Below are 27367 nucleotides of genomic sequence, written 5' to 3'. Positions count from 1 at the left end.
GTTTTTTGGAATTCAATTAAAATACCATTTTTCTAAAAATTTTTGTTAAATTTAATTCTAAAAACAAGAATCCTGAAAAAATCCAAGAAAAGATTCCTATAATTAAATTTATAATGATAATAATTATATTTTTTTAAATATTATAATATTTATATATTAATATCATTAAACACAAATATAAAAGCAATGTAATTTTAAATTAAATTTTACACAAGCCAATTATATTGTTTGAAAATGACAAATTTAAACATTTTCTATATTATCTTTTTTTTCTTTTTATATTAAAAATTATGAAATGTGTAAAGATATCTAAATAGATACAAGATAGAATAAATAAGATATGGAGATATCTTATAATAGATATTCTTTATTTTCTGTCTAATATAATATAATTGTATAATTATCATTTATATTATTATCAAAAGAAAATGAGCTATATAGTTGTCTTAATAATTTCGACTATTGTAATATATAATAAATATATAAACAAGTTTCCAAATTAAAATATTATTGATACTTTTGATTGATTATCTAATTAAATTATTTTATAAGTTAATAAAATAATAACTTAATGCTCTATAAACGTATATATATAAATATATATATATATATTATATTTTATACATATATATACATATATTGTATTATTGGAAAAAGAATTTTTTAGAGAAAAGAAAATTTTCTCATCTAAAATTATTCTATATTCTATCACATTTATTCTATATTTGAAAAAAAAAGAAAAACTTCAAAAACATTGATATTAAAATTATACATTGGAATTCTAAATTTTACTTTATTTTACAGTAATATTAAAAAAATATTATCTTATTTTTTAATATTAAAAATAGTGAACAATTAATCATTACAATAATTAATTAATATTTCGAATATTAAAAAAAAAATATATGAATTCTTAAAAATAATAGTAATCTAAAAATCAACTTATTTTTCCTAGTGTAAAAGCAAATATCATTCTTTTTATTTTGAATAAAATTTTTAAAAAATGAGATAAAAAAATTCATTATTTAATTTACATAAAATATACGTTATATTATCAAGAAGAAGTAGAAAATACTTTATCTTGTAAAATTTATAATAATATCAAATGTTTTGAAATTCAATTCTAAAAGAAAAAAATATTTTCAAGAACAATAATTCAAAATATTTCAATGATAAATTAATTTCAAATATAATTAAAACATTCAATATATTAAATATTTAAAATTATTTATTTATAATATTTTGCATTTTTGATTAATTTATTTAATTTATAATTAATTTATTTTATATATTCAAAAACTCAATATATTATACTATGCACAATAATTAATAATTTCATTTTTCAATTATTTTTGCAATTTTTGAAAAATATGTTTCTTGTAATATAATCCAGAAAAATTCAGTGAAAAAATTTCTTTTTAATATAAAAATATTAAATAATTCATTTCCATTTGAAAATGGACACATATGTTTAATGTAATACAAATCAAGTATTACACATGATTCATATCTTATTAAAGAACTTGAAGTACAAATGATTCGATATTGTAGTTACATACTTACATTACATATAACTGAACATGTATCTAATTTCAATAATATTTTAGAAATTCGTTTCTTACTTTTTTTATAAATAATATGCAAATTCATTGTATGATCATTATATGATATTATTGTACATCTATATCTATATGAGCGTTATCTAAATATTAAGATAAGCAAATTTATTTTTTCTTAACTTTATTTTTATTTTTTATTTTATGAATAAAAGATATCTTTAAAAATTACAACAATGATTGATTATTTCATTAGATTAGTTCAAATTAAAATTATCATTAAGAATTTTAAAACATCCACATCTACAAAATACATGAGTAAGATATACGAGTACACGTGAAATTAGCACGAACTTTATGATAACTATACTAATTTTAGAAACGGTTCTCTTTCTGTCTTTTGTAAAGCTATCGTTCATACTGATAATATGGATTGCTGATGAGATATCAGTAGAATTAATTTTTATCATCGAAAAAAAATTTTCTTACGATATTTCTATTAATTTCAAATTAAACTATCAAGGTGCAGTATGAAACGAGAATAAACGTTATAAAAATCATATTCACGATAATTTCTCATATGGGAAAATCGATTTACTCAATCAGCAGTCCACAAAGCAGCGATAATAATAAAACGGCTTTTAATATCTTGGCAATTTTCTAAAAACGTTCACGTCTCTTTTACATACCGCTAAGCTCGAAAAAACGTGTGCGTGATCGTTAACAAGTACACGACAATGGCAGCAATGTAGCAACGCGAGATAACCTAGAGGGCTCGCGACGAAACTTCGAAAACGAGAAACTACAATTTCTCGTTCATTAATCAACATCTCGCTAATGTATTAAGTAAGGTAAAATAGATGGAAATAAAAACGATGAAAAATACAAAGATTCTCATTTCGAAAAACTTGCATACAGTAATCGGCCGGTAGAAAAGCTCGAGAACGTAGTGTAGCAACCATGGTCGAGAGCTGTCAAGCGCACGCCGGTTAGACTGGGTCAACTACACTCGTGCCCTCCGATCGGTGGTCAATCTTACTCAGAACAGAAACGATGATCTGAGTCGAGATTCGTACGATTTGAGACAAGCGTGAACGAAGCAAAAGAACAAAAGAAGTGAATGCATTGCTATCAACGATAAAAAGAAAAAGACGGCACACCCGATAATTCGATCGCAACGGTATGGCAGCCATGGGTTGAAATAAGATAGAGAGAACGGAACGGCACTGCACGGCACGGCGTAATTATCATAGAAAAAAGAATTATCAAACACTGAGCACTAGAGTATTGAAATATATAAAAAAAATATAGTGTTTCATGATCCGTAAAGATAAAAATGATAGAAAGTGTTTTAAAAAAGAATTTCTCCGTAGATCAATGATTAAACTCACCCAAAAGTAGCAGCTTAAGTTCCCGCCTGGCATCTCGTTTATCCTTTCGGAGTTGCCGCTCGATCTCCTGATTGATTCGTTTCTGCTCCCTCGCCTCTTCCGACAGGCAGCACGCCATAGCTCAGGACGGCAGGATCCTCGATAGATGGAGGAGGAAGAGAGGAGAAAAATGAGGAGGAAGAGGACGAGGAGGAGGAGGAAAAGGAGGAGGAGGGAGGAGAGGGAGGGAGGAAGGGAGAGAGGGAACAAGCGATTTGCGGTGGTGGCGAGCGATTGCCGAGTGGCGAGGTTCGTCGTAGACAGCAGCGGGCTCGACGGCACGATATCGTCGTCGGGCCGATATTACCTTGCCACCGCGAACGAGCGACGACGTCTCGTCGCCGTCCTCGTGGTTTCCTTCTCTTCTTCCTTCCTTTTCGTTCTGGCTAAGCCGATGAAACCGATCGTCTGCACCACCACTACCGCCACTAGCACGAATCACTAGCACTTGTCCACGCTGACGACGACGACGACGACGGCGACGGTAACGTGTATGAGGACGACGACAACGTAGATGTAAATGTAGGCTTGATAGTCGCGTCTCCGGAATCCCCGTATTCTCAACGACGTCGGCACACGCGGCGACGGAGCACTCCTGGCAGGGCTCGACGACGCCAGCGACACATCAACACATGTACGCACACGCACGAACCTCGGCCGGTAGCTTGTGTCTGCCCTCTCGCCTTTCCTTCCCTTCTTTTTCTTTTTCAATCTTCCTCAATTCTCTCTAGCTTTACTCTTCCGCTTCTTTCTATATTTTTCCTTTTTATGCTTCCCTTTTCTCGTTTTTTTATCCTTTATTCACGCACGCACGTTCCGCGACGAAACGTGAAACGCACTCGCGAGAGACGTCGAGGAAGCGGGGGAGACACGCGCGCACACGTTTAGCTTTTGCTCACGGCGTGACTTCGACACGATTCTGGTGAGAGACGCGAATTTCGCGAGAGCGAGGTCCGTTGGATCGAGATCTAGAGAGTCCCGACTGTACTCCGTCGAATCTCGATCGTCGGTCCCTGGGTCCCCCGCTGTACCCGCGTACTACTCGCGAGAGAGCTCTCGTACGGCTCGTTCACTCGTTCACTCGGTCCCCGGCGCGGTTGGGTGTGGTAACCCACCGGCGCTCTATCTCCTTCTCTCTCAGCTGCTCTCTGTCTCTCCCTTGCACTCTTTCTCTCTCACCCCCTCTCTGTTTCGTTCTCCTACCCTGTCTCTTTCTTTCTTCGATTCACGCTTTCTTTCTCTCTCTTTCTTTCCTTCTTTCTCTCTCACTCTGTCTCTCTTTCTTTTTCTTCCTCTCCCTCTCTCTCTCGCTTTAGGGTACTCTTTCTGTACCGCACACGCGACGAAATAGATTCACACTGAATATGCACCGTGTGCGCACACACGCAACCTATACGCGACGTATGCCAAACGACGAACGCGATTACGAGGTAACGTAGACGGAAACAACGAACCGAGGACGATAGAATAGAAGACGATGACGAGGTCGTCTGCTGTTATTGCCGTTGCTGCACGAGCGCCCACACCTCGAGCGGAGCAACTCCTCTTGCGATTCGCGCCGCGCCCGCTCGGTACGCAGCCTTTTATCAACCCTCGGTCGCTCGAGAATCCTGTTAGACCAAACCAGATTGGCGAAGCCCCGACACGGTAGGTCGTCGTATAGTGGTGTATAGGCGCGGGGCGCGCACGTGTCCGCTAACGAGATTAAAATCGGCGAGAAGGAGGAGGTGCGGCCGCCACCCGCTAGGGAGGAGGCACGGAGAATGTAACAGCGCCGCGGTGTTTCGGATATAGGTTATACTCGTTTCTGTACAACCGACCGATTCTGACGGTTTGCAGCGACACGGCCACCGTCGCTGCTCGCTCCAAGTGATCACGCGCGCACTCTCTTATTCTGTCTCTTTCTTCTTCTCACTCTCTTTATCATATCATCTTTTCTCCTTTTCTATTGTCGGATCACCCCCGATTACCCTGCCGTTCTGTATTTCTTTCTATCTCATGTATATTTCACCTCTATTCTTACCCTTTCATTTTTTACGCCGGTTTCTTGCATGTTATGGGTGCGTTTAAAACAAACGTCGTGTTTTTCCATCGATTCTACTTCGTCATCGAAGAATATATACATATGTACTTTCTTGAAAGACTGTCAAAGTATCTTCGTGTGAATGCACTTTGTACACCAAACGATACGTGTCAATTGCTAATCACTGAAAATATACCATTGAAATTATTGTGGAATCGATCATGAATTTGTCCGATAACGATAGTATTTTTACGAAGCATATGTGTGTATTTACGGAATTTAAAAATTATCATTGATAATTTTATAATAACATAAGATTATATAATTTTTATGTATAAATTAATTTTTATAACATACATATATATATTATATATATTATGTAAATAATTGTACTAAATATATATTAAAATATATACAATAAATGTATTCTAAAAATATTTTAGATTATATTATTTTCATTTTATAAATATATATAAATATTTTGTTTGTATGCAATGTATAATATATTCATAATATATACACATCTATTATTTAGTTTCATTTTGTTAATCGTAAACTACAAAATATTTACTTAATTCCAGTTTCATTTTTTGTTTATATATAATCATATAAATGAAATAAATAGTAAAATAACAAATTAATATTTATTAAAATATTAAAATTTAAATGTGTTACATTTAATTAAGACGTCTTTTCAATAATTATTTTAAGTTTTTATTTAAATAACCTTAAAGAGATTTCTTGAGATTTCTAACAGTAGATGGCACTCAAGATATGTTGTGTATTTTCAAAATATAAATTTTATAAATTTTGTTTTATAAACAATTAAATAATATCTTTTAAAATGTATAATATTTTATTTAATTTACATGATTAACATATATAATTTACTACTATATTTTTTTCTTTTTTCTCAATCAATTTTCAAATTTTTTCTTTTTTAGATTAATAAATTATTAAAAATATAAATGTTATAAATAATGTAATCCATTTATGATATTTATATAATTTAAAAATAGATTAATAAATATTTCAATTTTTTCTATATTTTTTTATAATATTATAAAGTAGAAACAATTGTTTTCTCCAATTCTATCTAATGATTATATTTAATTAAGATTATAACAAATAGCTAAAATATGAATTTCATTTAAAAATTATATGAATTCTTGTACATTAAATATGAATAATTAGTAAATGAAATGAAAAATATAATAAGTGAAAATAAATAAAATATAAAATATAATGTTTAAAATATATTTTTACAATTTAGATTTTAGTAGCATGGTTAAACCTATAATCATTTATAATAGGATTAGTATATATGTAAGGTTTCATGAAATGTATTATTTGTGTATTCTATTTTCTTAAACTGAGGATAAAACAGTTGCTATACTATCAAGGCCAATGTTATTTTCTGGTTTATATCAGCATTGTTCATCATCAGTAATATAATTTATTTTACATTTTTGGCATAATTTAGGTTTGGGTAAATCTTCATCATGGGAAACTGTTACTATTAAATATAAAAATAAATCTATGATAAATACAAATATCATTATAATTTTATCATGTATAATTTTATCATGTATAATTTTATCATATTTCTATTACCTGTATTTGTATCATTTTTATGAAGTTTTTCTCCAATTGATTTAAATAATATTACAATTTTATCATCATCATTATCTGTATTGTTATAATATTTCTTAATCTTTTCAAAACCATCACAAAGAGCCATTAAACGTCTGTAATAATTAAATTATTTATAATTTATAGAATTCTTTTCTAATCTTTTGAAAATAAATCATAAATTCTTATTTATACCATACATGTTTATTACTTTTGGTAATTCCAAGTCTAACATACATCTACTTTGTTGATAATTATTTAAAATATCATCATATTGCTGATGTAGTTTCTCTAATTCTGATATAGACAATGTAAAATTAGTAAGAAAATTTTTGAAGTTTTTTGTTGCTCTATAAAAATCTTTTTTCTTTATGTAATGATTATTCATCAATTCATTAAAATGTTTTGGAAGTGTTATAAATTTCGAACAATGTTCTATCAAATCTTGTAAGATAATTAATTTATTTTCTTTTTGCGCTTCCAACTATTACATATACATATATTTATATTAATATACATATATTAATTATATTTAATAAATTATGTATATTAAATTATATAAATGATCGATTAAAATATATTTAAAAATATATTGTAATAATTATTTTTATGTACAAATTATGATTACAATTTTCAATCTTATACTTTATATGTATGTGATAATTAAAATCATTATACCTGTTGAAGATGCATTGTTAAATGTAAAGAATCAGATTTGGAATTTACAGAATATGATTGAGGAAGTGTCAATAAATGACTAATATTGAGCACTCTACATGCAGCTAATTGAGATACTTGCAAAGATTGTCCATATTGTACAAGAGCTTCAAGAGCAGTAATACTTAAATTCAAATGTTGTAATAAAGCTGCTTGTTTATCTTCTGCTAAAGATTCTTCTATTTGAGTTCCTGTTAAATGTAATTCTAAATTTTCTCTTATTTTTTCAGATTCTTGACATTTCAAACATTTCAATTTCTATAGTAATAGATACAAATATGTGTTATAAGCTTTTTTATTCTATCTTATATACATAATATAATAAAATATTGCCTTAACATTTTGTAGGTCATAAGATTTCATTTTTTCGTCACAATGTTTACGACATAAACAGTAATTTGATGAAGTTTTTTTATAGGATACACATTTTTGTGTTGTTGAAAATAATTGTGATGACAATTCTGATGGATACAGAGAAGGTACTATTTCTTCTTCCGATATTGGTGTGCAATGAAAGCAAGAATTATATAAATTAGGATCACTCCATCGTTTATATTTCTCTTGAAATCTTGACATTTTCTAATTTTTTAAAATAAATTTCTATTCTAGTTATATCTTTAATATTAATTTTTGTCATTTAAATATAAGAATTTACTTGCATAATGAAATTACTTATTAAAGAAATATATTATTATTTTAATATTCTTTGAAAACAGAAATTTTTCATAATTGAAATTTCTTCATTCTTATTATCTTACAAAAAGTAATACTTGATAGGTTGATGTAAGGAAGGAATTTTCAGGTTGAATATTAAATAGAACACATATTTGAATCATAAACACTTATGTTACAAACCAGTAATTGTTTATTATAATCGTCTTCAATTGAAAAGAACAATTAAAGCGATAAATATATATACGCATTATAGTTTATATTAAGGTTATAAAGATATGACTAATTGTTTCGATAAAATAAACAACAAGACATAAAAATGACAAATGATATAACAATTGATTGTTCCACTGCTACACTAAATTTTAGACCTCAGTATTATTATTTGAATGAATTAAGAATTTTAATATTAATAGATGTTGTCATGTTATATTAATAAATAAATAAATACAACATAAAGAAGATAAGTAGACAGTTATTATTTTTTAAATATAATTTGTTATTTAATTATTTATTTTTTAAAAGTTAAATCGATTTTATATAAATATATTAAAATGGTATATTAAGTATAATTTTTTTTGATATGATTTTTTAATTATAATATATTTTAATTATACTAGATTATATAGAATATTATTATCAAATTTGTGATGTACATTATTTTTATTAAAAATAAGAAGAGAGATATATTTATTACTTATCTTCCTTAAGTTAATTAAATGCATTTGCTTAATTTTCCAATAAATTGAATAATTTATTATATTAAATATATATTGATAAATCTACTACCAAATAATTAACACTATTTATATTATTGCTAAAATGTGTATAGTTTTAAATATTTTTATAAAGATTTCTGTTTTTAACGTTTATAACTTTTTAAAATAATATCAAAATTTTAGTTCATTTTTCGACTATTATTTGTATAAATGACATCACATTCTTGATATATAAAATACTGTATCAATTTGGCACATTCATAATATAAATATTAAAGATATTTGTTTTTTAATTGTTGCACATTATATATAAGAACGAAATAAGATAATTTAAAATAAACACTTTTCATACTTCACTTTTAAGTTATGTAAGTATTAATTATAATGTAATATAACAAGTACATATATCAAACCCAATGAAATAAATTATATATTTAAATTTTATATTGGTTATTGAAATAAAATTTTGTTAACAATTATTCATTTATCAGTAGTTGAATGGAATGTACTTATGTATTTATTCAAATTATATAATAAATTAATTGTAAAAATAGTATTAAAGTGAAGCATGATGTGTTGTATCATAAAATTATTGTTATTTTTTTGTATATTAAATTTATTATATATATATTTTTGATATGAATTGAAAATTCATGGAATTTTTGCACGAATTATTAGACTCTAGTCTAATTATTAGACTAGTTACAATTAAAAACAGAATACACTGATAACTATTGCTTTATTATTATTATTATTAAAATTTTTTTTTTATTTTTCATATATTTTTCTGTTGGTCCACTTCATAGAATTTAAATATTAGTCCACATATCAAACATATATTAGTCTGTCCACTATCATTATCATAATTACACAACTGTAACATATAATCAATATATTTTTTAACATGCACTTGCAATGTTTCACACTTTAATTAACCTACAATTTCGATTTGTACATGGGGTTAATAATTAGTGTGACAATGGATCAATCGTTCAACCATAAAACTTTTCATTTATAAACAATCCAACTTTCTTATGTTCTGTATCTTAGATCATTACAATAAAATAAAAGGACACACAACTTATGGAAGCTGAAATCAGTAGTCTCCTTGTACTATTTTATAATCGTCTATTATCGTAATACTAATTTTTACGTAAAATTTGATGTCAAATTTTCTTAATAAATCTATTTAACGAGTATTAATTAACACTACAAATTGTTTATCTTGATATTAATTCTATTCTTGCTATAATAAAGGCAGTAATAATTTAATTAATAACCACCATCCTATTTTCTACACGTATACTGGAAAAATATCATTGAATTAGTTACTGAATAAATATGATGTATACATATTATTAAAAAATATAAATAAAATTTTAGAAACACAAATCTTCAAATATGTATATATTATTAATTGAATATATAATACTCCTGTCAATAGAATTATATAGAAAATTCTCTTTCATTATTTAAATATTTTAACATATTATTGCAGCATTTAACAAAGTATCAAACTAGGGATGTATTAATTATATATTTCATTATATTTCAATTGTATATATCATTATATTATCGAAAATTTGTTGTTGAAAATTTGGCATTTGTCATTTACGTTAACATGTTAATTTAAGTTTCGTTTTAATTTTTTTTTCAATAAACAAACAAAATCTTAATCTTAATGCAAATAGATAATTAAACTTTTAAATTTTTATGATTCTCTGCCAAAAGAGAACATTATAATGTCTTAAACATTACATTAGTTCTTACTAATAATTTCAGTAGCCACAAAGTTATTTCATAAAATATTCTTAAAATGTATAATTCTATGTACAATTTCATAAAATAATATTAATTTAATATATAAGGTTTATATTATAGTACTGTATGATGTATTACAATATATTATTTAATTACTTAAATATTTCATTTGATTATTAATGATGTGTATTCGTACATTGGATACAGGGAGAATAATCCCATATTATAAACAATGAATGTTGGCACAGACAGTGGCTGGGTTAAGGCACTTTGGGGTGTTTAATTTTCCACAGTACCTCCAGCATAACTATCTTATCACACCCCTTTCTCCTTCCCATTGCCCCTCATTGTTATTAATATTAATTATTTATTTTTTTTATATATATATATATATATATCTCAGATGACTGTGTGATTCTCACTTTTAATCTTGTAACTATTCTTAAAATAGAATACGCCGTTTTAGTGAGCATTGGAGTGTAATAGACGAATTTAATAAAGCTTTCACAGTGGTTTCGTGAAATTCGCTGGAAACATACCCTTTTCATTTGTACCTTCTTTGATGCCCATTAACCAACCTTGTTCCTAAAGTAATAAAATATTATTTTAATTATACTATTATTATACTTTATTATATATTTAATAGTATAAAAGTATAAAAAATATAAATAGTATAAAAAGTATTATTATTTCTACTATAGTATAGATATAGTATATATTATAGATAATGATATAAGTATTATATAAAAAATTATATATATATAATGTATAATATATCTCAAGATATAAATATATAAAGATATAAAATGACAAAAAATAAATTTTAAAATAGATTATTAAAAAAAATATAAACCTGTTCTTCTGGATCATCATATTCTACTACACGAATAATATCACCGACATCAAATGACAATTCATCCACATCTTCGCGTCTATATTTGTAAGTAGCCTTGACTCTGTATAAAACCCCAGGTGGCAAGTTGTCAGTCGTTGCCCCTAGAGAGAAATTGGTACCATTTTCATATTCCACCTCTAAAATAATTGAATCCGCCTCATTAGTCATGGACCTGTGATATAGTTCTATTTAAATTCTAACTTTCATTGATCAAATCAACATACAATTATTACAATTTTTATGTAAAAATTTTTATGCAATAACTGAAAGTCAGAATTAAACAAATAGTTTTTCATTATTTCAACAAGACCATGCATAGATGGGCAGGCAACATACTTATATGGACACAATATAAATTTTACATATACATTTCTCACATATTACATATTATGTATTTTGGAAAATTGTTTTATTTTTAATCTTGAATGAATTTTAATTCTTGTTTTTAAGATATCAAAACTAATAATTTATAATTACATTCTATTAGATATATGTGCTTACATGTGCTTACATATGCTTGCTAAAAGTATGAATGCAATAAAATATATTACATATACTTACGAAAGAATAGTTGCGCAATAAATTACTTAAGCAAATGAAATTCATTCAATAATATATACTATTACTTTCTTACATCATTATAAATTTAAATCACAATATAGTTTTTTTATCAAATATATATAAAACTGTTCAAATTCTAGATAATCAGAATCAAAATTAATTTATTAATATATTGAAAAAATATTTTTTATAAAGTTACTTTTATATTCTTAATTTATTAATGTTCATCTTTAAAAACGAACATCGCGTAACCAAATGACATTTACTCCTACGTCACATACTTACCAACAGGAATATCGTACAACTCTTCTACTCGCTTAGAGGCCGTAACTGTGTTTTGCGGAGATGCATCCTGATTATTGAGAGAATTATCATTGCTGTTAGCATTGCTGTTAGCATTGCCATTTAATTGAGTAGTCGGTGATGTGTTTCTTGCTGCTGGAGCAGAATCATCCACGGCTGTAACATGCAATAAAGCTCACTCAAAACTAAACATTTAGCCACATAATTATGTCTGCAGGAACGTCTTATGTGGCATTACAACTACATTACACTCATGCACAAAATATTAGTACACAAAAAATTCAAATGCACAAAAGACGCGTGTAAATAACAGGTATATATTTACCTGGTGAAATGTTATTCTGAGCTGGTTGTGTGTTGATTATTAAACTAAAACATAAAATATCTATGATATATCATAATAATATCGAATAATAATTATATGCATATAAATTATTATTTTATTTTATACACATAAATTAAATTTTATAAGTTAAACTTTCTATATTATTCTACTTACGCAGAATTGGCGTTAGGTGATTTTGGAGACTGAGGTTCTGTATTCTTCTTCAGTGTATATGATCCTCTCTGGCTTTCATTAGCAAGTTTATCGACGATTGCTTCTAATTCAGAATATACCTAAGATATAGGAGCATAAAATAATATTGAACAAAGACGAATAATTTAAAATACAATATATTTACAGAATATAAAAATATTATTAAAATAATGAGTACAATTATTAAATATATATATACCTTAGCACTTTCAGTGTGAAATACTTGTTCAGCAGCAAACAACGTTTGCAAATTAGTAACAAGAAAAAGAACACGTGAATCATATAAGGCAGGTAGTTCATCATGAAGTTCAGAATTGAGTTGTTCATATGTACGCTTAGCTTCTTCCAATAATTCCTTTCCTCGAGAAACTTTGAGTTCATCCCGTTTCCTTGGATTACACTGTAGTGATTGGAAATTGTGTCTTTGACTGTCATAATCTACCAATTTCCGTCCACGTTTGTCAATTTTCTTCTGCAATAAATATAATAATTCCCATTTTCATATTAATTTCAGATTCAATATATAATAATTCAAGATTCTATTAAAATAATATCAATTCTATTAGATATGTAAAGAGAGTTAAAAGAGTTACACAATTTTTGAGATAATTTTAGAGTGGAAGAATTATACCCTCATTTCTGGAAATTGGCTCTGATATGTGTTGAGAGGCACGAGAACTTGATCCGCAAGTTTATGAGTGAAATCTTGCCACAACATATCGAGATTTTGAGCTTGCACGTATAAAAGATCATGGCCAGTCCATTGACTTTCGTAGATCTCGTTCAAAGAATCCATCAGAGTTTTAGACGCTGCTTGCACCGCTGTTAACACAATTAATAATTTCATAAATATTAATCATTAAATCACACGATATTTCTACAATACTGTTAATTTTAATCAGGGAATTCTCAATTTTCTGATTTTCAATTTCAAATTTTCAATTTCGTGATTGAAATTTGAACCTTGCTCTTTTTTCGAGAAATGCTATTTTATTATCAACAAAATTAAAATTTTAATAAATTTTTAATTTGTAATTAGTACAACAATAATGATAATCGTCGAAGAAATTTAAAATCGTACAATAAAAATTTCAACAATTTAAACACAAACTTTTATTATTAATTACATAAATAAATTATTCTTTCTATAATTTGCACGATTATAATTCTTGCTGGACTTCGATTCGTCACAAAAACTATAAATAAACTCTTTGAATTTCAAAAGGTTTCGAGCTCATTGAAAAGAAAAAAGAATATTCAAAAAAATCAAGTTTCCGGAACAAGATCAAAAATTATACGTTTCAAAACTTGAAATAGAATCGTGGTAACGTTAACTCGAAGTAACTTCAAGGTTGCGTAGCGCGTAATCGTTAAATTCCTTTTTCGATTTAAAACGTCAACGTTGCGTCGGAAATAAGGAATTGTTGGGAAGTTGTAATTAAACATATAGGCATGAAAATTTTTTTCATACCGATTTCTTATTCTCCTAGGAAGGAAACTATTTCTTATTCAGGATTTTGTTTCCCTAACAAAACGCACGATTAAAGTTAACCACTTTATTAATCTACTTTCGCTCTTGTAAGTGCATTCACTTGTATGACAATTTTATGTATTATGGATTCAAATGGAAACTGAGAGCATGTTGATTTGTTTGAAAAATTTATTTTTGTTTATGAAAAAAAAAATATTCTTTTGGTATTATTGAATGCTTCGATGAAATGATTAAAATGAAATATTTAAGGGATTTTATTTTATTAGAGTTTCAATTGGAAAAGATATAAATGAATGGGTGGATGGATGCTCAAAAATGAAATATATAAATATCAGTGAAAAAAATAATATTAATTTCTTTTTTTATTTCCAAATTTTTCTTTAATTGCTAATATAAATTCTAATTGAATATCATAATGTTACAAACAATATAGCAAGGTAAATGTTTTAATCAATTAATATAATTGTCATTTTTTTAATATAATCATGTTTTTTTCTATTATTGTAATAGCAATTAAATTTTGTTATTTTATATAGATACATTATGGTTCTTTAAAATTGGTAAATATTATATTTTCTTTTGTTCAAACTATGATATCTCGCGTTGAAATAATTAATTCAGTAAAATATTATCAATAATTGGAAATATAAATAAAAAAATTAAATTCTGATAAATTGCAAATATCTGTTTCAAATATATGTTTTAAAGTAATGTAAATACAATTTATGAAGCAAATTGGAATATTTTAACGAATCTTGCATATTCGTTTCACAAAATTTCAATTTTTAAAGCTTTGAAAAAATCTGAATTTTGATTAAAAATCGAGTTCTCTTTATAGTAAAAAAAAAGAATAATAACGATCATACAAACAATTAAACGAAAATCATATATTTGAATATTTTGAAAAAACCAAATATATGTTATAAATAGAAAAATAAAATTTACATAAAAACGAGAAAAGATTCATACAAATACGAAACTTTTACTAATTGAGCCATCAAAATTTTCCTAAGGCGTCTAATAAATATTTTCCAAAACGTATTTCAAGCGAATAAAAGATCTCTGCATTTTTCAATCGATAATTCCCACCGTGAAATTTTGCTTCGTGATTAGACTTCCGTCAAATTTTTACGATTCTCCTAATAAAACATAACAAGTAAATACGTAACTTTGCTTCAGAAATACGAATCTTGAAGTTTCAGAGATTTCGAAAATTTTCGAAACAAATTCTTCCGCAAAAAAAAAAGGAAATTAATTCGCTAATTCTTGAACAACGCGATTTATCGGAGAAAAGAAAACAGAAAGAACTGGCGAGCTACGTGCGTATCTATCGACAGGTTTCCAACGTTGGCCAACCATTGGTACAGCGCATGCGGGTATTTATGTGCGAATGCTGTTATGTGCCGTCTCGACTGATAAAAGGAAAGGTAAAAGGCATCGGCGTAGAAACGGATTTCCGTGAAAACTTACGAACGCGGCACGATTCTTGAAATTCTGATCGTTTCCTTATTGCAAATCCTGTCAGTGTAACGAAATCTTTCCTTTCTTTTTTCTTTTTTTCTTTTTTTCTTTTTTTCTCCTTTTCTTTCTTTTCACCAAACTCTTTCCTTTACGACGCTTCAAGCCACAATACAGTTAATAGTACAGTTTACAAGGAAAATCTATAAATCAAATCGGCAACCTGAACAGGATATGTTTATCGCTTATAAATGATGCAGACAAATTTTACGATCACAATGGCCGAGGAATTGAGGACTTTGTGCCGTAACAAGGAGCGGATAATAAATTTGTAATTTCTATTCTACGATTATTATTTCGACCTATTATCAAAAAAAAGGTTTTAATGGCTGGAAAAATGTGTGTAATTTTTTTTTTTTTTACAAAAATACATTAATTAAGAACAATATTGTAATCTTAATCTTTTCCCGTAGGTTCTTCAAATTCTTTCAATAATTTTTAATACGCTGATCGATTTAGTTAGTTGTTTGCTTTTTTAAAATTGTTTATACCAAAAAATTATTTTATAAGAAGATTATTTTATATTTAAATTGAATGTTGTTTGCAATGATAAATATGATAAATATATTTTTTTAAATTAATGATGTAATAAGAAAATAACGTTTTAGATAAATAATTGTTTAAAAATTTTTTTCGAAAGAAATAAATTATATTTGTAATTATAATATAATAATAATAAAATGGACAAATTTAAAAATATTATAAATTATGATTTACAATTTTTACATTATTTTAATATAATAATAAAAGAAAGACGGATAATATAATTTTAGTCGAGTTTGGAATTTAAATTTGACAAATGTGAGACAGTTTTTTCATCTAACGAAAATCTTAAATTTCTTCTAATTTAATATATAAATTTTAAGTAATATTTTTGTACACCAATTTTTGTGTTTTAGTTTCTAGACATATTAAAAAATATGTATAAAAAATACAATATTATTATTTTGTTCAATATCCAATTAATTTGGCCTTACCTATCATGAAATATAACATAAAATTATAAAAGTAAGAAAAATTACTATTCGTTCGAGAACTACGCCATTGATACATACGAACAAGAGGTTCAAAGTGCTCGATGCTGTAAGTACGTACACATCCTGATATGTAAATTTTTTCTCTCTTCAACAGTGATTTATCTGAATATATTTGCTTCTTTAAATGCAAATTATGCTTGGGAGCATACGCATTTGTGCACATTGAAACGAAACTAGCTAAAAAGATATCGGAAGATATCGATGCGTTCATCGATATTTTCACGAAACATTGGTTAAATTAAATTTTACGCCGAAATTTCTTAAAATTGTTCGTTTGATATTATTATTATTATTTTTATTCAAGAAAATAAGATATATTCATATTTCTATTCTCCCTCCTATCCTCGATTTCTTTGATGCTCGTATAATTCGTAATAAAGCGTTTCTCTCGAAACGAAACTAGTTAAAAAGATATCGGAAGGTATCGATTGCGTTCATCGATATTTTCATCGAAACATTGGTTAAATTAAATTTTACGCCGAAATTTCTTAAAATTGTTCGTTTGATATTATTATTATTATTTTTATTCAAGAAAATAAGATATATTCATATTTCTATTCTCCCTTCTATCCTCGATTTCTTTAATGCTCGTGTAATTCGTAATAAAGCGTTTCTCTCGAAACAGCGCTATTAAAATGTCAGATACGTTTCCCTCGACGATTGACGTTTCTACGAGTGCCGCGCAGGGCATGCGCAGAGACGGCGGTCGTTATTCAATGTCTACTACGTTATTCATCCAACTGTCATTCATCCGCGAAACGTATGCAACTTGTTGACGAACGAAATGGAGCAGCGCGCTCGCCACAACTTTTTTTTCCCCAACGTGGTATTGTAAATTTAATTTCGCCGATATCGGACGACCAGAAAATGTAACGGACGTGATTTGTCCCGTATAGAACTGAAAAATCGGTCGAAATGGTTACTTTGATCCGCAATAGAATCATAAATTCTTTTCGACGAATTGTACACGATTTTTGATCTCGTCGAGTTTGAATATTCGTTTGTTTCATGTACAATTGCTATTACAACAGTAATATCGCGTTTCTTTAATTTCTTTAACAAATGAAAAAGGGAGAAGAGATTCTGAAAGCGTATTTTTTCGATTTTAATCTTTCGTATCGATTTAATCCTTTTTGTTTTCTAAAGAAAAATAATATTGTGATGAAAGAAATTTTGATGAATGAGTTTAAATACTTATGAATATTATGTATTATATTCTTTAATATATATATATATGAAGCATTATTTTTTGTGAATTTATAATAACAAATATCAATAATCTAACATTTCTTGATATTTTCATATTTATTTTTTTCTATGTATTTGTCATTATAGTTATTAATTATATAACCAAAGGTTTTTTTTATTATTTTGATAAAGGAAAAAATTTAAATTATTTTCCTTTTTTTTTCTTAGTATTCTCTTAATATTAGACTTAATTTCTACAATATTCATACTATATAGCTTACTATTTCAAAAACTATTTTTAATAAATTTTTCAATAAATTTTGTGTTTTGCTAAGAGCAACACATATAGAAAGGAAAAAGTTGTTCAAAATAATGTCTTTAACAATATATTTCAAATTAATTAAAATCAAATGAGAAGTTTGATTTTTCAATAAATCTTACTTTTAATATAGATATATTGGTATTATTAGATGGAATAATATTGTTCATTCTCGTTTCTTTGATTCTTAAAATATAACAATTCAAGTTCTTTGATAAGAGCTCTTTAAAAACCTTTTGACCCAACTTTTTTCCATTCCGTTTTTATTCTTCTTTTTTATTGAAATTTATAGTACTATACATATACTAACTCTGATGACGTATGTGCATAAGAAAACTTGGAAAGCCTTGAAATTTCAGATATATCTTCACTTCTGAAGTAGCAATACATAATACTTGAAAGTACTTAATTTTAAATTAATTTAATGAAATTTTTTTTCTTCATTCTTTTTAAAGCTACGATTTGACCTAATTGCAGAAAAGAAATAGTATAAACATGTACAAGAAATATATTTTATATTTTTAAAAAGAATGATAGAATGATAAATCTTTACAATTATAATTTTATCTTAAACTTTTATTTAAATTTTTTGAAAGATGTTATTAGATTGTGGAATTTTATAAAAATATATATTAAAATTTATTCAAATATATAATTAATATATATAGAAAATATGTCATGTCATTTAAAATAAATATATATTAATTAAATAATAAAATTTTTGCAAACTATTAATAATTTTATCATTTACATTTATTTATTATAATTATAATTTGCATTCCAGTATATAATAATATTTTTTTAAAAAAATTAAATTAAAGATATAATATATTAATATTGTTTGTGGAAATTGAATTTTATTATATAAAAAGTAATGAAATACATATTTTGTTTTAGTTAAAATTTTTTAAATTTTTACAGATATCATATGATAACTTTTTTATTTAGAATATCATCTTTTATAATATATTTCTTCGTTTCTCTTCAATATCTAACTATAATGTGAACAGAATTGAATATAAGAAAAAAAAAAAAAACATTCATTTGTATTATTTATGCAAGATATGCAAAACATATGAAAATATAAAAAATATGTTTTCGCATAAATATCACGGATATTAATGCAAATTTATATTATAATGAATATGATAAAAAAATAAAGCATAAATAATAATTTATTTCATTTACTTACATAAACATAATTAATATTTTTACATGTTCCATATACATTTTTGGTGTTTTATGTTTCTTATAAATACATAATTCACAATGATAAAATTTTATAATAATTTTTTATAGATTAGTTTAGATTTTTATTGAAGATACACCAAAAAAGTCACGAGATATCATTATCGAGTGCAAACTTATTTATATTCGAACGAGAACTGGTTTTCATGTTGTATGTAGAACTTTGATATTTATACTAGTTTGAATAATTTGTAATTAAAAAAAAAAAAAGAAAGAGATATATCAACGCATATATTAAAATTATTAACGAAAATTTTGATAAACATAATATAAAATAAGATTGTTATTTAATCTTGAAAAATACCTTAAAATTTGTTAAATTTGACATTCATAACATATATTCACCAATATTATTTATGAAAAAAAAAAAATAATATTGATTTTTATTATGAAATTTTTTACATGAATAAATTTATAGTATTCAAGTATTATTATTATACATCCTTTATAGCATTAATTTTTTTATAAATATTAAATATGCATAATAATTTAATGAATTAAATTCAATGAAATTAATATAATATAAAATATATAGAAAAAATATATAGAAAAATTTAATAAAACAAAATATATGATTAATAAAATGAAAATGTACAATGTACATGCAAATTTTTCATATTCTAGAAATTTAATCTATGAAATGTATGAAAATTATAAAGCACGAATATTTAATGAATATTATGAATAGGTATTTGAGCAAATCGATAAATTGAGACTAAATGCAACGAATCACGGAAAATCAAAGTTTATTTCTCTTGCCCATCTGTTAAATATTTAACTTATCGTAAACATTCATTTTTATTACTAGATTCAGTATAAGCGTAGTTGCTAATATTGGCAAAATTTCATACATGTTGCGATAATAAACTGTTTAGAAGAAAAAAAAAAGATATTTTTAAGTATCAAAGATATACATTACTATAAAAGTATTTAAACGTTTGTTTATTTTGAATAAAATTTAAAATTTTCTGAATATGATAATCAACATCTGAAAATCTGAAAATCAACATTTAAATTTTCAATGCAATTTTTGTTTTTTTAAATATAATCTGTGAGTTGATGTAAAATAAAACAAAAACTTTGAATTACAAAATATATAGAATTTAATATTTTTAACATTCTGTTATAAAAGGAAATTCCAGACATATGAAATTTTATTTAAAATTTAATGAAATACTAGAATTTTGAGAGTTGATTTCATATATAAATAGCATTCAAATGCTTTTGCACGAGTCATTGTAAAGAGAGCAATTTTATTTCCCTTTCCTGGTACGAATTTCATTGAAAAAAATTATATTTATACAAATATATTGGATAATTCCAATATGATTTTCAATCGAACTTACCTCGAACACACCTGATGTAATTGTTGAACTCTTTTTGCAATCTGTTCGCGGCATTTTGTTGTCTCATGAAATTCTGCAAATGTTCGTCGAATATGTCATCTGCGGTTCTATCCACTTTTCCCAAATTTTGAAGAAACTGTAACGAGAAAGAATAATCAATTGCATCAAAATTATTACTATATTAATTTAATATTTTCAAAAGAGAAATAATACAATTGATATAAAATTACGTAATTAATAATTAATAATCATAGAGATTTAGAGGTTATAAACTTCAATAATTTAAATGCATAATTTCATACAGCATAAAACTATTAAATTTTTATTCTAATAATCTTCTTATATTATAAGGAAATAAGAAAATTCGTATTAACATTTGAGAAGTATTTTCACCTTGAAAAATCGAATTAAATGTTAATTCCAACTATTACACGATAATGTACACGTTTAACCTCTTAAATGATTATACTTATATGTTATATGCCTTTATGTTACACGACTTGTTTTATAATTTGTCATGATCAAAGATCACGTAGCAGATTAATATAATAATAATAATAATAATAATGGATCATTTATATCACTAAGAAATAAATCTTTGATGATTATATTACTTTATGAAACATTATTCTAGGTTAACACTTAGGTTAACATAGCACTTATTTTAATACATATCTCGGTCAAATTTTATTTCTAACCATAAGATCTGCCTCAAATGATTAAGAAATTAGATAGATAATTAATTAACACTCGATAGATATAATATTTTTTAACGCTAAAATTTATTATTTATTTCATAAATCAATTTTGTGAAAATAATATATGGTGTAATATTACTTATTTTATATTAATTCTACGCCGAGTTTCAAAAAGTTTATAAAATTGAAATCGATTATAAGAGAAGTAAATAATTTATGCGAATTCAATTATAAGGCCTTCTATTACAAGGCCACATATGTTTCCGTAGGATGGTATCAAGAGGGTGACAGTATATTGAATATGTATATGTATGCGTGTAATCGATCGTACAAATCGATTACTAATTGGTTAACTTATCGAGAAATTTCTCGATTCTCTTTAAGAATTAATGTATATTTACATATTGTAGACGAATGATTGAAAAGCAATTATTTACGAAAATGATTAAATAAAATAAAAATAATATACGTTTATATATTTGAATAAAAAATAATAAAAAATAAATATCTTATATAAAATAACAAATATAATTAAATGTATATATTTCTTTGGATAAAAATTTGATATTAATTTTGTCGAAAGTATTTTTAATAATTATAAAAAATAAATTTAAGATTAATAATTGCAAAAGTCAGAAATCAGTCAATTTGATTTGATTTAATGATATATAGTGATCTTGAAATATATTATACAAATGGAAAAAGCGAATATTCATTTTTTTGAATTGTTAGTAAATCTAATGAATACAACTTAAAAAAGTTTTTTTTAGAAAAAGTAAAAAATTCTTTATAAACTTATAAACATTAAATAATATTAGTAAAAAAATAAACGAATAATTAGTAAAAATTCTTAAAGGAATAAGATTTATGTTAGATTTTTAATTCAATATAACAAAATTTATCGTTGCACAGTGTAATGGCAAACATACAATCTAGAACAAGCTCGACACATGTTATATTAAATCTTGGACACAATGATAATCTCACACTAAGTTAAAATAGATTGTATAACACATATAATAATAAGAAGAATCAAGATCATTGAGATTTAACCAATTTTTTTTATTATTTTGATATAAGGAATTTCAAGAAGATTTGTCACAGATGATGGACTCAATTTTAATTAACTCGGGTAAAAAAATTAAATAGTATCTGGTATTGTAAAATGATCCGAGTACTTTCAATGAACTGGCACAGATTTGGCTAGACGAAAATGCCAGACTACAATCCCTATAGTATGTCAGAGTTTATAATATCTCAGAACTATGCCAAAACATATGCATAATAATATATGGTGTGAAAAACATTTTTGTATATATCTTGAAAACTAAAACCGTCTAATACTTATATAATGAAAAGTTAAAGAAATTTTCCAAAAATGAGCCTGAATTATCAAAAAGAAAATAAATCATAGCGATAATTATATAGAATATATATCTATTTTTTAAATTTAAATTTTCACAACAGTATTTATTTGTGTCACAATATATTTATTGTTATTAAATACATAAGCGAGAATCGTAGCGAAAATTAATAATAAGACACCTTGTATATTTATTTATTTTCATCATATAACTTTATTTATTTCATTTGTATATATAAATTATTTAGACTCAGCTAATATAGGTAATACAAAAGATAAAAGAAAGATAAATCATAAATAAATGTAGATAATTATAATTATTATTAAAATATCCCATATATATCTAATTATTTTCACGATAAATTAACTTTAATGATCGGTGTATAATATTATTAAATATAATAGATAATAATGAATAGAAAAATGTAATAATAAATAATAACGAAAAGAAGATAAATCTTAATCATATGGAACATTCTATTCCATTAATAATTTTTACAATAATACTTTAATTTTAGTAATCCGTGCATAATATATTTATTCTTAAATACATAATTTCAAATATAAATAATATGAAACAAACGTAAATAAATCGACAGTTATATAGAACATTCTATATATTTGATTTTCAAAATAGTATTCTGTGCATAATTATTATTAAATACCTAATCACGAATGCAAATAATATGTTAATAACAATAATATTTTAATTTTATTTATATCATTTGTGCATAAATATTCTTAACTAAACATCCATAACATGGAATATCCTAAGTATATCTAGTTATTTTCACAATCATATGTGTAATATACTTAAGTATATATCATAGGTTGGTAATAATATTTTAATTTTATTTATATCATTTGTGCATAAATATTCTTAACTAAACATCCATAACATGGAATATCCTAAAATATATCTAGTTATTTTCACAATCATATGTGTAATGTACTTAGGTATATATCATAGGTTGGTAATTCTAATGTTAACACGCCCTCTAGATTGAGACTGTGCACGGTCACTTTGTCTCCTTAACTGTCGCTTCCCATTTTATTCCACGGAATCATTCTCGTGTTCTAACGTGACTTTCAATTCGTTTTAAAATAAGAGCTGCCATTCATCTTTGTTCAGTATTAAGCGTAATAGACGTTAAATTACACGAACGTTAGCCATTACCTTGTCACTTGTATCCTACACATTGCGCGATCCATTGCCGTTAGCTTCGCGAAGATTTGCATTGAAGAGAATCGTGATAAAGGGGAGCTTTATGAAGGTGCTGCGAATTACTCGTGAGTTATTACATATATATATCCGCGTCTTAAGGTGGATTTTTATTGAAATTTGATGATTTGATTATTAAAATAAACCGTTCTTAATTATTTGATTAATTGATAAACTAATTGATGAAATTGAAAATTTGTTACTTTTTTTTTTTAAATTTATTGCTTTGAATTAAATTTTATAATAAATAAATAATGTGTATTATGTACAATGACGAGCATATAAATAAAAAAAATACTTATTTTTAATTCAAATATTATCAATTAGTCTTTTGTAACAATAATTTTATTTTAATTTCATTATATGGTATAATATAATATAGAATTAGAATATAGTTTAAAAAAAAAATTGAAATATAAAAATGTCGCTTGAGACTTATATTTGTAACTTATTTATTAAATTATAAGTAATTTAAGTTTGTATTAGATGAAATAAGATAAAGATAATATGAGATAATATGAGATAAAATTATATCATTATGATATAATCCTTTAAAAATGACCTATGAATATATTAATAATTATATATCAATATATAAAATATTAAAAACTTTTTTCTTAATATTTTAATCATTAATATTCTGATTGTTATACATTGTTTATTTATTGTAGTATGATAGATAATCTGCAATGCAAAAACTGATATTTTTTTCTTTTTAATATTTCCTTTAATTCAACATGAATGTCCTATAAAATTCTTGGATTTTATACTTTATTTTGTACTTTAATTTTTAATGAAAGATATTTCCATGTAATATATTTTTATTATTAATTTTATGAGTCATAAATTATCTTCTTAATAATGTTAAATGTTAAGCAAGTTTTTCTTCTAAAAATTCCACATTGAAAAGAATGCTCTAGAATATAATCAGAATATTCCAGTTTTGTAATAATTTTATACACATCTACAGATGTATCAATTATATTTATAATTACATACAATTAAATTAATCATTGAAATGAAATCATTAATGAAACAATTATATTATAAATTATTCCATTAGACTTATCATACTTTTCTTCGTGTCAACGTTACTTTTATTCGTGCAATATTGCAATAATTTCACAGATATCATTTTTCTTCAATTACATATATCCAATTATACTGAATCGTTATGAACAAAGACATTTTGCACGGGACAAATAAATAAGGCAGATATAAAGAAAAATTACTAAATTATTCGATAAGAAAACAATCACAGGATTGAAACCTGGAAGAACTCAATATAACACAGATTTTATTACTTAATATAACGCTCAATATATATAGATTAATTTTCAGATTACAATTTTTTTCTTTTACAGATAATAAAAATTCGCTATAATTTCGTCATATGGAAAAAATATTATAGCTAATTAAAACGGAGAGGCGATTATCTATAAACGAAACAGTACGTAACGTATCTATTAAATATAATCTTATCCATAATAATTACGGCATAATGATGCACTTACGTTTACGTCATTTTGATAACCAGCAGTTGGTGCGATATCTGTATCCCGCACCACTATCCAGCGACCTCCTCCTAACGCTATTTATATATTTCAGCTCGTCAAATACCGAGCACGATATTTCCAGTGAATTGGTCTAGTATCTTGGCAAATTTCAATTTGAAAATAAAATAAGAAAAAAAAGAAAGAAAAAATTTCATCGATGATTCGATTTTGTTACATCCATATTTGAAACGAACAACAATAAATTTGTGGTTGTGTGTGTGTGTTTTTTTTCGTATCAATTAGGATTATTTTTCTTTCTGTGACTCGACTTTGGAGTTTGATAAATGACTGAACTTTGTTTTGGGACAAGAAGAAGTATTTGTTGAATTTGAAGAATATTACTAATAATTTTTGAAATTAGAAAATGTTAAATTTTGTTGAAAGAAAAAGTATTTATTTTATTTTTAGAATGCATAGATATAGGTATGATTGTTATTTAACTGTATAGTTTTAGATATCTGCAAAAAGGATTTTACATATATATATTTTTTAGTTTGTTTAGTATGAATTTTGATAAAAGAGATTTTACTAAGCTTCCAAAATAATATAAATTATATTATTTTTTCAAATTAAAAAATAAACTTGGTATCTTAATCTTATTCTAATTATCAAAGTGATTAATAAAAATGTAAAAAAAATAATTGTAATTAAATTATAATATAAGTTAAATGTTAGAAAGTAAGAATTTAATTTAATAGAGAATATAATTATTTTTATTTCCTTGAAACGAATATTCAATTGATTATTTATTTAACGTTGTTATATTCACAGAATGGAACAGATTTATTACAAGCTAAAGATATATTATATAGTTACAAGAATATTAATTATATATTCAAGGAACAATAAATTGAATAAATGATGACAATAATTGATTTAATATACACACATCTCAATTTTAAAATAAATTTTCATCGTTAATTTTCACTCTTTTAACTTATTGCCTTGAATTTAACTTCTTGAAGAACTGTTTGTGTAGTAGAGTATGAATAGGGGCGGATATAAAAGATATACACGGATCTTATGTCCGTTGATTGCAGATTATACACGTCAATCAACCTGCTAAAGAAGTAAAATGTTAACACGACTAACAAAAGAGCTAAAGTTTTGTGTGTATAGAATGATTTTTAGACCATTGATTTGATGATTACACGCAATAATAGATTGATGATGGCGTTGATAAATTTTTTTCAAATTTTTTATTTTTTTGATATGTTTTAATAAAAAACTTTTCTAATCTCTCTCGAATCTTTGCTATATAGCTAAATGTAATAATTTTTATAAAATAATTATAATGAGCATATTATGACATTTTTTTATCATAGTTACTTTCTTTATTTAAAAATTGGTACTACAATTATTGTTAAAATGTTGAAATAAATAAGTGATGAAAATATGATGAAATATTTTATAAAAAAATAAAATTCTAAAGATTAAACCAAAAATATTATTTGTTAAATTACAATAAGCAATTTAAATCAGATAAAATGAGATAAAGCTAGAGCTATTTTATTTTGTGCAAAGATGATATTCTATGTCAGATACATAATCTTTTAATTCTTTTGAGACAATT

At 25.3% G+C, this 27367-nt stretch overlaps 2 protein-coding genes and 1 long non-coding RNA gene across 13 annotated transcripts in view; 1 reads left to right on the top strand and 2 right to left on the bottom strand.

The window, feature by feature from the left end:
- Positions 1-5312, bottom strand: part of LOC550818 (guanine nucleotide-binding protein G(q) subunit alpha) — a 46946-nt gene extending 41634 nt beyond the window's left edge. For 6 of the 8 annotated variants that reach the window (XR_001703733.1, XM_623366.4, XM_623208.5 and 3 more), the window contains exon 1: positions 2948-3194. Coding sequence is in view for 7 of the 8 variants with exons in the window: in XM_623366.4 (XP_623369.1) it covers positions 2948-3065 (118 nt within the window). In the remaining variant the exon portion in view is untranslated. Of the gene's footprint in view, positions 1-2947 lie in introns of all 8 variants that reach the window. The other 2 variants (XM_006562581.3, XM_016913149.2) reach the window with 2 other exon arrangements.
- Positions 5313-10408: 5096 nt separating this feature from the next.
- The window catches only part of LOC409851 (amphiphysin), a 62922-nt gene continuing 45963 nt past the window's right edge, over positions 10409-27367 (bottom strand). Inside the window, exons 2-9 of one of the 4 annotated variants that reach the window (XM_026441663.1) lie at positions 20956-21091; positions 13439-13629; positions 13007-13279; positions 12769-12887; positions 12595-12638; positions 12252-12425; positions 11364-11542; positions 10409-11095 (exon numbers count right to left, since the gene is read on the bottom strand). In XM_026441663.1, coding sequence (XP_026297448.1) covers positions 11015-11095; positions 11364-11542; positions 12252-12425; positions 12595-12638; positions 12769-12887; positions 13007-13279; positions 13439-13629; positions 20956-21091 — 1197 coding nt within the window. In that variant the 3' untranslated portion in view covers positions 10409-11014. The remainder of the gene's footprint in view (positions 11096-11363; positions 11543-12251; positions 12426-12594; positions 12639-12768; positions 12888-13006; positions 13280-13438; positions 13630-20955; positions 21092-27367) is intronic. The other 3 variants (XM_026441664.1, XM_026441665.1, XM_026441666.1) reach the window with 3 other exon arrangements.
- LOC102653770 lies at positions 23880-26418 on the top strand. The gene is made up of 3 exons (XR_409490.3): positions 23880-24306; positions 25603-25688; positions 25847-26418. It is a non-coding gene; the product is annotated as an uncharacterized LOC102653770 (long non-coding RNA).

This window comes from Apis mellifera, linkage group LG7 (genome assembly GCF_003254395.2).
Source record: "Apis mellifera strain DH4 linkage group LG7, Amel_HAv3.1, whole genome shotgun sequence".
NCBI classification, from domain to species: Eukaryota; Metazoa; Arthropoda; class Insecta; order Hymenoptera; family Apidae; genus Apis; species Apis mellifera.
This window is presented reverse-complemented; position numbering and strand designations above follow the sequence as displayed.